The sequence below is a fragment of the Battus philenor genome, unplaced genomic scaffold, assembly GCF_028537555.1.
Source record: "Battus philenor isolate CCGP_79_NKW_IND1 unplaced genomic scaffold, ilBatPhil1.0.hap1 SCAF_14, whole genome shotgun sequence".
Taxonomy (NCBI): Eukaryota; Metazoa; Arthropoda; class Insecta; order Lepidoptera; family Papilionidae; genus Battus; species Battus philenor.
This window is the reverse complement of record NW_027181676.1, coordinates 13,187,902-13,201,890: the sequence shown is the minus strand read 5'-3', so window position 1 is coordinate 13,201,890 and position 13,989 is coordinate 13,187,902. Positions and strand designations below refer to the sequence as shown.

Genomic DNA, 13,989 nt, shown 5'->3' with positions numbered 1-13,989 from the left:
ATAATATTTTTAAAGTTTAATAAGAATTGTAAAGGTCAAAACAAAATTTTAGTGAAATGCAATGTAATATCAATCTACACAATCTATAATGTATTAATTGCAATAATTTTTTATTTATTATCTGTGCAATCATGTTTGTTACTACGTTAAGTGTGTCAGACATTTTATGTAACAAAAAATTGAAACTTACATGTCTCCATGCTTGGTATTGGCCTCTTCAGTGGACCCACCAATGCAGACTTTTTGACAGTAACTATTTCAGCAAAATATTAATTTGAGTGTAATTAAAAAGAAATTATATTTGCTATCTATACTAACTGTACAAGATGATATTAGATTTTAAATGTTCTAAGGCTTCTTATATATTATTTGCCAGTACTGAAGGAATGACATAATTGTAGCGTACAGATTTTATTATGACTATTTCCATCTGTCATCTCTGTTATAAGTAAAAAAGCAGGTAGTGAAGAGGAAACATTGTGTTGTAGACTCATGCAGTGTGTAGGTGTTTTTATGACAAGCGAGCCAATATAACATAATACATTCTTCACACAAGTTTACATTAAAGATAAAATTAATTTATTCAACACTGGAAGTTTTAAAACAACTCTTATTGATCAACATTTATTTTAATCTGCTTCGCAAGGTGTTATTGTCATGGAAAAGTAGCAAAAAACTTCACTAAGAATTCTACATAGGAAGAAACTAAAATGATATAGGCAATAGATAGATCTACACAGAGCATACTAACCTATTTTAATGTTATAACATTTAATTGTTATATTATCTGTGCAGTATGAAGAAAAACATGTGTATCATCTCCAAAGACATACATTCCTAAATAGTGTTATATAGTTTTTAATAAATAATTTGTATATATTTATTTATACCTTTTACACTTCATGTAATAATGGACTTATTGCTATTTTATTCTCCAGCTTAGAGTAATAAAGATATAGTCAGTAGACATGTCTGTAAATTGTGTAATAAAAATCGCCCCCTTTTAGATTGTATATATTATATATACATAATAAATACTACACCCATTACCTAAATAATAAAATATAATAGAAACATAAATTACACATGTACTATATGGTCATTTCAAGCCTACAGATACACACTGCAAGGCTTAGAACCTACCCCAGAATTATCTATTTGGCGACATAAATAATGACCATCTTTAGCATACAGGATGGCAATCTCAGTTAGGTATTATGGTATGCTTAGAACCTACTGTCCATCTTCTGGAAACTTATGAGTCAGTGGTGGCACACCTTTAAAATTAATGCACAAAGTGTGAATTAAATAACACTGTATCCCGGGATTAAAATCCATGACCTATGATGGCAAGTCTCAGTTGTCTTCCACCGGACTATCACTACTCAATTATATTTGCTAATTAATACTCCTTTATTTTAGGTATTTACAAAGTATTTTATCTTAAGGCATTTTATAATGGGACAAGGTTGCAGATATCAATATTATATTTATTTTGCAAAAAAGAGCTATGTTCATTTATAATTTAAAAGCTAAAGATTCCCTGAGAGATATTTTAAAAGAAATTGGTGTTCTGCCTCTCCTGTCCTGATTCTCAATATATATTTAACAATGTATTATGCAATAGAATTTCAATGCTTATATAAAAATACTGAGAGACACTTGATAAATACAAGGTTAATCTAAAATCTGTTATAGGTCTGAATGTATCCATGTATAATGAGTTCCATAAGATATCCTAGACCTTCCTTTTTATTTTTAAATCCAAAATCCAAATATTTTTAATATTTTTAAATAAATTTTATTGTAGCGCACAAGTTTTTAGTTAATTGTAATAGATGGAACTTGATTTGTTGACTTATACTTAGTTGATATTAAAATAAAGAGCAACTGTTGAGTTCTGATGGGGTCTTTTCAGTAGATCAGCATCCATTTGAGCCTGTGGTGGTTTACCACATATAATAATATTAAATAAGATTTTATTTATTGAATAAATGTATTTTGAATTTTTATACATAATATAAAAGTGGAGATAACCTTTCAACTCAAATCATTTTGAACAAATAACAATTACCTAACTTTAATTTTAAGGTGTATATATTTTAAAGTTTGACAAGAAAAGAATTATGTATGAAATCAGATTTTTTAGATTATGGATTTCTTTCTAATAATATAATAAAATGCTTATAATATAAATATTGCTTTATATTCAACAACAATGATGGACTGACACCATAGTCAAGGTGTTGGCAGTGCAAGATCAGTGTGGTGACCTTCGGAGGATACCTGTGCCTTGTAGTGAGTGTCCATCAGCAGATATGATATTGATGAAGATAGACAGCTATATAATGAAAGTTGAATGTTACTGAATGATTTGACCTTCATATCTGTTTTCTCAATATCAACAGACTTCAGACTCAGGTAATAAATAAAATTATTCTTATAAATTGAATAACCTAAATTTTTATATTGAGCTATTCTTTTTTCTATCATCTAATTAATAAAATGATAAGAAATAAGATTCTATACTATCTTTTCTATCTTTGATCTATAACAATTTGAATTTAAAATACAAGCCAGCTATAGATCTTCAACAAAGTAATGACATTTATTAATTGTTAATTTTTTAACTAATCTATAAATATCATGTCAGCCAAAAGACACCCACTACAAGGCATAGGTTTCCCTCAAATATCATCACTATTACCGATCTTGCATAGCTCATATCCAGCATCTTCCCACAATCCTGCTTACATTGTCAACCCACCACACAGGATTGCCACTCATGTACTTTCAGCCCCAATGGCAATGTGCCTTACCCACTGCCACTTTTGACAAGCAATTTTTGAGTTGACCTTGGTTCTTCTGTACATAGCCCTCTTTATTACTGTTATTATTACTAATTGGATGTTTTTTTACTTTCAAAATTGTAATGGTTAGAAAAGCACATGCTGTATATGCCTACAGCATAATCTAACCTTAATAACAATTTATTTATGATAAATTTGTTATTTTATTTTTATTGTAAAATTTTTTCAAGCTTATTTTTTAATATTACATTGTGTAAATAATATATATTTATTTTAAAAGTGGTATTTGTATAATTAAATATTATAGTTTTATTGCTTAAAGATATTTGTTTATATTTAAATATTGGTTTTAATTGCCTATAGGGATGTGTCTTTTGTACAAATAAATAATTTTTAATCAATATAAAAACGCGGCGCGTTGAATGCGTGTGTGACTCCCTAAACGCGGTTATGTTTGAGCGTCTATTGATACATGTTATGCATGGGTGTATATAACAAACGCATACTTTGTTTATTATATATTTTTGCAAACCGGTATCAGTGTTATAGAATCATTCAAAGCTTATGTTTTGAAATAAAAGCATACCGCACTAAGATCTGTGTCGAAACTACGGCGGACGTCGCTGATGGGTTTCATCAGCTCCGCCACAATTTGCTCCAATCTCTGGGAGTTCATACTCCACCGTTTCTCTCGCTGAGACGAGTCCTCCTCTCTGTAAACAGTTGGATCCCATTGGTAACATCACTCAAACTCCAAGCGGTCGCTAATGCACAAACAAATTGTATCAATGGCGCGAAACTTTCTGTCACCAATATTTAGTAAATTGTTTAATGGAACTATTAGATACACATTTTCTTGAATGTCACTAGCTTTTAATAACAATTCTAGGCAATTACCTCTGCCGCAACATTGAGTCGGCGTCCATTTTACAAACATAAAATCTTATGATTAGGAAGAACGTAACAACAACGGTGGCCATTTATTTTTGTTTTCATGGGAGACATTCCATGTTCGCTGTCAAAGCTTCGTTTGGGTTCGATGTTCGCTTTCATTTTATTGTTATCTGTGCCATATCATTAATTGAACAGATATTTAAAAACAAAATCAATTATTATTAAAGCATTATTGAAACCGTGATTTTAAATCGAAAAAAAATTGTCTATCCTATATCTACATTGTTTTTCATACAAGCCAATAATAAAATAAAATATTTAGTATTCGCCGCCAAGAGTTAGTACAAGAAATTGTAAAAACTATCTTTTTGTTAGTAATAAATACTTAAAGAACCATTTCCAACAGTGACCAAAGTCAGACAGTTTCATTCTGTCGAGAAAAGAGGTAATTTTTTTGTTTCTTTGTCTTGAATGAAAAAAGATACTAGTTGCTGTATTTAGCTCTATAGACAGAGTTTTCAAACTGGTTTAAGGAATATTTATCACTAATTCTTATTGCGCAACCACATTTCTAATATAAACCATAAGATGCAGCCAGTAATAATAAAAATTTACTATTAATAAGTGTACTACATTGTACTCATTCTCATATATTAGTTATGAGCTCAAGTGCCCTTAACGGTATAAAAAATAAATCTTACAATTAAAGGACTAAAAATGTAAGCCACGAACAACTAACATGGAATCAACGACTGAAAATTTTATTATTTATCTCAGAGACTCAGGATCAAACTAAGCATCAGATAATGGCGAATTTATATAGTATATTTAATAAATTAAATAGAAAAGTTTGTAAATAGATCATAAAAGTTGTTTATAATCTTTGATATAATGATAATACTAGTAAGATACTCAATCAATGTATTTTTTTATTTTAAATGTATCCGAAGGACTTGGAACGTAATGTTGTTTCATGTGATGTAGTTATAAACGCGCTTCGTGATGTTATAGTTAGACTATTATAAGAAACTAAATACTACGCAGATTTAGCCCCTTTTGATTAAAGTCTAAAAATACCAGTACCTACCTAACAAGTATTAAAATATAATAAAAGATTTGTAATTGCGGAGACTGCAAGTAGCCCGTTGTAGCTTCCCTTTACTTTAACATTGCTTAGTTAGAATAAATTTAAATTAAATTAGCAAGAAATTTTTACCTTTAAAAGTTAACTTTTGGTCATATAAGTTTAATACAAAATTTCATTCGATTTCGTTTTTATTTCTTTTCGTAGTCTCTAAATTTTGATATCCTTAATAACCATGATGGAATTATTAAAAAAATCGCAATTCCTTACTTTTTTTGTTATAATGTATTGTGTTAAATGTAATTAAACATTTAAACCGATGTGTTAAGAAATATCGATAAGTTAAACCCTAACTGTCAAAACTGGAAATAGACAACAGAGTTTTACAGAGTAGTAAAGATCTGAAAAAAGCTTTCCGTGAAAAACAATTGACCGATCTGTGAACTGTTTTTATCATAAATATTGTTTATATACATTAAATTGCGTTAAAAAACAAAACGATAACAAGTAAATGTTAATAACTTTCGCCGACTGTAAAGTTGTATATTTGTTATTTTATTTAAACCGAATAACAACGCTGTGATATATCAAAATGGGCATGTCGCGATGCTATGCCTTGATGAAATGTTTGCTGATATTGTTCAACATAATTTTCTTGGTAAAGTTTTTTCTTATAAATTAACTATTATAACATAAGCTGTATATCGATAGGTAGTGACAAAAGCACACACATGTGCTTAATTTGCAAGAAAAGTTTGCACAAGCGAGCCAGTCATAAAAGCTCTCTCTTAAACCACATTGTTTACGTATAAGCTAATATCGTTTTATTGAAGATTAAATATTATTTATCAGTCTATTGTACCTTAGTACTATTTGTTATGAATCAGAATGTAACAAATGAAAGTTTTAACTTTAAGAAATGAATAAAAGAAAAAAATATTTTTAATTCATATAGATTAAGTAAATAGATACGATTTTCATTTAATTAAATATCTACCATGAATCGGACTCCTAAATAGTCAGTTAATATTCACTTAGGATGCATGTCTACCTACCGAGAAGCTGTATGACCAACAACACCACATGGTGAATGTTTTGTGTAGGATACATTGCTCTTTCTGTATATTTTTCTAAACATTTCGTAAGTATTAGAGATACCAAGAATGCACTTGTCAGATATCTATAACCAGTTAAAATATATAGAAATAGCCAAGTTATTATTTCTGTATTTATTAATTTAATTATATTTAATGTTTTAATATGCCTGTAGTTTTTCTTTGTTTTATTTTACATTTATTCATATAAAACTGCTGTTTTATATTGAAGTAATATGGACTAAAAATATTTAATAAATTGAACTTAAATATACTTCATTAACAATGATGTATATTTTAGTTCAATGTGTTTCTGGGATTTTATAGAAATTTCATTGAATTTTTGTTACAAAGTTCTAAGTAATAATAAACCTGTCATGTGGTATAAAGCCAAGATTTCTATTGTAATGGTACTCTAGCCTGCTTCAATAAAAATGTTAAAATCAAATGCACAATGCATTGGTTAAAAATTCACTTATAATAGTAGATATTCAGATTTGTGATTTGTATTAGTTGTCTTATTTTATTCACGCTGGCAAACAGGGTAAAAATAGACAAAAATTAATTATTCAAAAGAATCAGTCTTAGTAATTTCTTCGCATTTCCTACATTCATTTTAAGGGTGTTAGGTACATTGCTTTGAAAGGGGCTGGCATTTCACATAGCAAGGACTTGCAATGCATTGCATTCATCTTCTCAGACCAGACTAGCCTACCTAACCAAATGGTTGTACCAACTCTGCTTTAGAAACATGTTTCAGCAATTTGTCTATGTTTGTCCTTTTCTAAAAGCGTAAATCCTTCAGCAGGTTGTAGAGATATTTATTTTTATACCTATCATTCCTCCCGCCACCGGGTACAACTTTACAAGGATTTATCCTTAGTAAAAACTGAAAAACATTTTGTGCTATCTACTGGAATTGTATTTAAGGAGATCATACACTAATCACTACCTCACTGTGTAGATCCAGACTCCAAACTTATTACTATAATTATATAGGAATTCTTAGAAAATATAAATTAATTAGATATAGTGCCTAGTATTTGTCTTCAAAGATGTCAGTCAGCATATAGAATCATAATCAACAATTTCATAAGACTCTAACATTTCTAAACAAAATTTTTAAGGAAAATTGTTAAGAAATTCATAATACTCACCATGTTTCCCATATATTTGCAATTTTGGGTTTATTAAATTGATTATTTGCTTAGTTCCATGTTGTTTGCACATTTTAAAGCTTCTTATTTCTTGTAAAACTTGTACAATTACTTAAATGTTTATATGTCATATCAAAATGTTGATTTTCTTGTTTATTATCCTATATTTAATTCATATGTAGTCAACACATAATTAACCTGATTTTATTAATATAAAAGTGTTTTTCTTTTTGTTTCTGCACTGTTCACAAGTGTTTCACTTTAAAGATATCTCTTTTGGGGGATTTATTTTCACAAAAGGTTTGGTAAATGTATGTAAAAGCTCATCTATTTTAACTCTTTTAAAGTTATGATTTTACTTTTAATTATCCTTGCCATTTTCTTCAGCAAAGAGGATTAATGCGAGGAGGATGGCCATGTAAAATCAAGTACATGATATCTAAACATATTTAGAACTTCTTTTTGTCATTACAAATGGTTTTTTTATTTAAAAAAAATAGAAATAGTTTTTTGATAATAGCTTTTTAAATATTTAGCCTAAATATCAAAAACTTCTGTTTCTTTACTTCAAAGCTTCCATTTTCATAAACAAATTAACATTTTGTACACTTTTTATACGATTTACGTTGTATTTAACATATTATTATGATATTTGATGTATGAACAGACTTTTATATCACAATTTATCACTTTTTTCTAGTTAGTTTATCATGAAAATGTATATATTTTTTAAGTCCTGTATATATCTTCATATCCGAAAGATACGCACTGATGTGTCATAAAAATTACGAAAATAGTTGCGATCTTTGATTTAATAAACCCACATAAAAAAAATACTGACTGCCTGCACTTTTTAAAATCACCGTCAATAAATTAATTTCGAAATTCGAATTATAACTGGCCTTATTTATAAATGGGTCAATAAAAAATAAAATTTACAATAAAAAATACAATTTAGTTTCGTTATTAATTCACCCGTTTTAAGGGAATAAATAAATTATTTTTAGCATCAAATGTTTCATTGATTTGCGATTAATTTTATGAATTTATTTTCGGACCAATTCGTAATTAAAAAAATCGAAATTCAAATAAAAATGCACCGGAAAGCACATGCCTAAGAATCTCGTTGTGCCTAATTAAAGAACTAATATTTTACAATTTTAATCTGTGGTTCAAGCGTCATGCGGGGTAGTTCAATCTAGCCAAGCTGATCTTAAAGCTGAAATAAGTTACGCTATGTTATGATATTAACTAAGTTATCTTAAATAAGTAATTGCTCTGTTAAGCCATGCCAAAAATAAAAAAATATCTGAACCGAAACAGTGTGCCATGATAGTGTCATTTACTGCTGGTAGAACTAGAAAACTTTTTTATGTTGTGGTTGATTTATTTATTTTTAACTTATTGCCATAAAAATAAATAATAAGACATAAAAATATAAAGTAATGAATAATACTGTGGTAATTGTATTTTGCGTCACAGGCAACCCCAACATGGCAATTTAAAAAAAATGAAATTCAGATCAATAATTTTATCTACCCTACAAACATAAATCTACTTTAAAAAACACTGTTTAGAATTATTAATGCTTAATTAACTATTTATATTATAAACTATCTGTTTGTCCGCGTGCAATTTTTAAAAAATTATTTAATTTTTTTTGGTTAAAAAATTTTTCGAAAATAGAAGTAGCCTAAGTTACTCCTTATTATATCGGTTGCCAGTGTAAATACTGCCAAAATTGCTATAGCCATTTTAGAGATTAGTCGGAACAAATAAACAGACAGTTACAAAAATTTAAAAAAAAATATTTTGGAATATTTGTATATGCATGTAGTAAAAATCTGTTATTTTAATATTACAAACGGACACTTCGATTTAATTTAGGAGCGGAATTGTTCCTGCGTAGTGTCGATCTTTACAGCGACGTCAAATCCTCAACGGTTCAAAAGGCTTATTCAGAGACCTATTTTGAGTCAGGCTCCATTCACCAGAATCCATTCATAGAAAACGCATCAAGCGCTTCTTGCACCTCCAAGATCAAGAGGCGTGTCAAAGACATCCTCGTCACTCCTATTATAGGGTTCCCACAAAACACGCGCCACCCTGCTCACGCTCCACACATACTTCAAGCGCCATCTACATCAACAGCCATTCCACCTGCGATACTTAGCACACGTTACCGGTCTTCACAATTGAACAAAACATCACACACCACACTGCACGATCCATATTGGGCGGCAGCATCTAGTATCTGAAATCGTCCATACTGCCTTCCTAAGACCCATACACAACAATACACTACACACTACACGAGTAAAACTGCTGAGTGATTAGTAATTTTTTTTTAAAAAGTCACGGAGCTTTCCAATCCGTGATCGCAGTACCGACGAAGCTGTAAAAGACCCCGAGCTAATATACAGACTTTTACTTTGGACTTCATCATGCCATTACATTCAAGACCTAATGGTCCTAGGAAGAATCCCACAAATGTATCAACCAGCAGCCAAGTTCTTCGGTATTTTAACATGAGAATGTTGTAGCTTTAAATTTATTGAGCGAACAAAGCTTTTTAAAGTGGACAAAGTGCGTAGAACTAAAGAAGAAAAGTTTATATTTATATAGTTAACTTTAACAATTTTACAAATTACGACGTTTGGATATGTGAAATACTGAAAAGGCCTGAAAGACTTAATGTAACGTGGCCAAAATGCAACCTTGTGGAGGGGTATTGAGTTTCGAACGCATAAAAAATAAATATTGTCATATATGGTTTCAGGTGGTAGGTGTGGGCGCGTGTGCGTTTGCGGGTTGGGCGCTGTGGGAGGGGGTAGGTGGGGGAAGTGCTGGAAAGGCTGGGCTAGGCTGTGTGGCCGCATGGGGAGCAGTTCTGGCTCTGGGTGCAGCGGGAACGTTACGCGGCGTATGCGGTGTAGGAAGCCCGAGCGCTTTACGCGCGGGGTTGGCCCTGCTGGCGTTGGCGTGTGCAGCAGAGACAGCGGCTGCGGCGTGGGGAGCCGCCCATGCTCCACAGCTGCGACAGGCGCTCCGAGACCGGCTTCGAGATACCATAGCGCATGACTACGGCCTCGTTCACTCTCATACACATATGCTTGACGCCATTCAACATGGGGTAAGATCATAGCTTGATATATTCCAGGGGTGGCCAATATCCTTGATAAACCAAGCTATTTATCAACTTTGAAACTTTTTTGAAAGTATTGTTAAGTTATTAAGGCTGCAAAAATATTAGGTTTTTTTTTACAAAAATTACATTTATTGAAAATATAAACAAAAGTACAAGATATTTATTTGCAATTCATCAGTGTAAGGGTTGTCTTAAGCGGAGAACGAAGTCACGAGTTCCAGCAAGTCTATTGTCTGATTGCAGTTGCAGTGCTGCGGGGCGGACAGCGTTCGCGATTGGCAGGACTCCGCTTGGGCGGGCGGCGAGCATTCCGAGGAGACGGCGCCCAAGGGCTCCCTCGACTTATCCGTCAGCGCGCCCGCCTACCACTACTGGGTCCCCACCTCGTGCTGCGCGGTCAGTCAACACTTTAATAGCTTTGCACTCAGTTACGAACTTTAAGGTAGATAATGATCAGGAGCCTCCTCTCTTTTCCTTTTCTCTCTCGCTACGAACTCTTGCGTGTTTCCAAACAGGATATTCTTGGCGTAGACTGTTTCAATTACTTCAACTCAATATCCTCAGCAGAGGTTTTTAAATATGAATTATTGGTTATAATTGCACATACTAACAAAATAAATCGACTAAGAATATGAACTAGTTGGTTTGGACACGGTAGTGATACCAGGTACCTAAATATTTAATGGAATCAGGCGTTCTTTTGCGGAAGTCCATCCAAAGTAAGAAAAGGACCAATATTTCGCCACTTCCGCACATGCAGTGGTAGTTGTGCAACAAAGTGCACCGCCCGCTAGCCCGCAGATAAATACTCATGCCGCAAACAATGCGAATTACACAACTACCACCGTTAAATCACTTAACTCGTGTGTCACCCCTCCACGGGGCATCTTCAAGAGTTATGTTACACTGATTATTGCCAAACACATAGTGACATGAAACTGAACTGAATGGCTAAATACTGGTCCTTTTCTTACCAGGTACTTAGGCTGTAGTATTTAACATTTTTTATGACCTTCGTTATTGGGGGCATCTGATTCCCCTATCTTATTTTGAGACAGGTATATATTTTACAATGATTTTTTAAAATTCCTAATTTCCCCTCTCTCTCCCTCATCGTTCGCAGTTTCTCTCTTTCTTCCTTTTAGTCTGTAGTTAAAACTTGATATAAAAGTGATTGTTAACCGTCTGTCTACCGCCAGATGCAGCGTCTAAATCAGGAGTGTTAAACTCGCGGCCCGATAATAATATTTTATGGAGATCAGTCAATATATCCGTTTGGTCAATTTTTAAAGTTTTCTTGGAACATTTCTTTTTAAATAGTAACGGTATTATCAATTGCGAGTTCAATTTATTGTTTTTCTTTGCAAACCACATAAAGTCAAGCATTATTTGTTGCAAGTTTGCTTTTGAGCTTGATACTCCTATAGTTTGTACATCATTAAAAAAACGTAGTCGTTTTAGCCCATACACGTCCACTACAAGGCTTAGGTCCCTCCCAAAGGTATGTAAGTGGGGATACCATAATAGCCACGCTTGGCAGTCGGGTTGGGTATCTCAGTGTGGTGTTATGGGACGCAGAGAACGATGTTGTAGTCTTTGGAAACTTTACGACAGCGATCCTATATAATTAATGCAAAATGAGTGAATTATATAAGATTCACTAGCTGATCCCGCAAACGTTGTTTTGCAAAAAAAATATTTTTAATTTTCAATTTAAAAATAAGGGTTGATCGTAGAGGGGTGAAAATTTAGGGTTGTATGTATTTTTGTATGTTGTATCATAAAAAATAAAAACAAAAAATTTCGTCAAAAAAATTAAAAAAAAATTTTAAGGGTGCACAACCCTTATCACTTAGGGTAGAAATGTACAGTATGAAAAATAGATAGTAGCCGATTCTCAGACCTACTAAATACGCATATAAAATTTGGTAAAAATCGGTCAAGCCGTTTCAGAGGAGTTCGTTCGAACACCGTGACACGAGAATTTTATATATTAGATATAGTCCTTATTGCTGTGCTACCATTGGACAGACGGACGATCCGTTCGAGTGTGAGACGGCTCGTCGAGTTGCGGCGACTTCGCGTGGCTCGCCAGGTCTTCACGGTGCAGCTTGTTCGCCGCGCGTGCTGGACGAGCTAGCTCGTGTAGCTCGTCCACCGCTGGCAGCTGCGGCCGCGCTGCTCGCCGCGCATGTGCTCGCTTTGTTGCTCGCACTCGCTCTGGCCGCACGACCGCAACACGACACACGCTACAAGGCATAAATGTAAGTAACAGACCCTATTTACTCATCTAACCGTCACTTGTAAGTTTGTGACGAACTAGTTACGCCATCAGTGTCGGTTTTCTGCTTTGCTTTTGTGGTTCGGACCTGATGAGACCAAGGCACGGGGCTGCGTTGTGGTTACCGATGATATACAGTGATCAAGTTTTTTCCAATTCGAACAATCACCTCATCACAACATCTGAATCGTATCAATGTATAGTAGTAGTATATAGGTCATTTGAAAGCGACATTCATCTAGCCTCTTAAAACGACCTTCACAAGGACATCTGTCCATCTAGTTCAGAGTTCCCCAAACTTTTTTGTGTCGTAGACCCCTTTCCATGTTTTTCCGTGTTGGGTAGACCCCCTACTTACCTGATATTGATTTCCTGTAAATTTCTAACTGTAGAGAAGTTTAAAAATGTATTGCGACCACAAAGCGAATACCAACATCCTACAACTTACACAATTTTATAAACATATATAATAATTTTTTTACTTCATAGGTACTTTTATAAATAATGTAAATGTTTTGATTTTATAAGATAGTATGATGTAAGTAAATAGGTACTACCAGTGTATGTCTTGAGATCCACTATCGTGGATCCCCATTTTCATTTCATGAACCCCCAAATTTTTTTTGCTGACGTAGACCCCTTGCAGGTTGTCATAGACCCCTAGAGGTCGATATAGACCACTTTGGGAATCACTGATCTAGTTGGTGGACGTCTTGTGCTTCGATTCGATATACATCATCAAGTCAATAATAGGAGATCTACTGTTGAACGTAAGCTTCTTACGAAGACCTCTAATAGAACCCTTCAACCCTTTCCACCACCTTAAAGCCCCCAGCGGCCATGTGTTCTGTGCCATGTGTCTTGTATATTGCCACTTCGACCTGCCAATTTCACTTACTTTCGTTTGTCTATGAAATTCCTCATCTCTGTTTCAATCTCGTGGTGAAAACCCGAGCATAACCTTCTCCACCGATCGTTGAGGGACTCTTAGGAAAATAAGGACAGATAACCTTGTTAAGGAAGTCGGTAGACCCTGGATGCAACCAGTCATTTTAGAAATGTGGGCGAGATCTTTGTCCAGAACTAGACCTCCTACGACTGAAATGAAGTTCATAAACGGCCAAAGCATTATAATATTTTCATTACAGATAAAAGCCTCAGTATACTGGCCTGAACCCAGGTGGAATTGGTGAAGAATTGAAGATGTGGACTGCATAATGGATTTAACATTTCTTCGTCATTTACTGACACGTACCCTCTATGTAAGTCCAGAGTAATATTCAGCGAATATCGGCCCGTATGTTTTGTATAAGTTAACATATTGCACGAGTAATGGTTTTTCTATTACACCATAAATATATATTCACGCTTTGTTTATGGAGTGATATATAAGAAATTATTAAGTAATATTTTTGAAATTATGTATATGTTAAATATGTATAATAAAAGACAGCTAATACACAGCAATATATGTTGAAAATATATATATTATAACAAACGGATAATTGGTTATATGTGTAA

At 33.1% G+C, this 13,989-nt stretch overlaps 2 protein-coding genes across 3 annotated transcripts in view; one reads left to right on the top strand and one right to left on the bottom strand.

Annotated features, from left to right (window-relative positions):
• LOC137933783 (condensin-2 complex subunit H2-like) overlaps positions 1 to 7,067 on the bottom strand; it is a 30,774-nt gene extending 23,707 nt beyond the window's left edge. Inside the window, exons 1-2 of one of the 2 annotated variants that reach the window (XM_068777837.1) lie at positions 7,040 to 7,067; positions 3,397 to 3,523 (exon numbers count right to left, since the gene is read on the bottom strand). In XM_068777837.1, the coding sequence (XP_068633938.1) occupies positions 3,397 to 3,486 (90 nt within the window). In that variant the 5' untranslated portion in view covers positions 3,487 to 3,523; positions 7,040 to 7,067. Of the gene's footprint in view, positions 1 to 3,396; positions 3,524 to 3,707; positions 3,791 to 7,039 lie in introns of those variants that run through there. The other variant, XM_068777836.1, reaches the window with a different exon arrangement.
• On the top strand, positions 5,381 to 12,462 carry LOC137933784 (CD9 antigen-like). The gene is made up of 4 exons (XM_068777838.1): positions 5,381 to 5,446; positions 9,819 to 10,172; positions 10,431 to 10,583; positions 12,219 to 12,462. The coding sequence occupies exons 1-4, from the start codon at positions 5,381 to 5,383 to the stop codon at positions 12,447 to 12,449; spliced, it is 804 nt and encodes a 267-aa protein (XP_068633939.1). The 3' UTR covers positions 12,450 to 12,462.
• Positions 12,463 to 13,989: the final 1,527 nt, after the last annotated feature.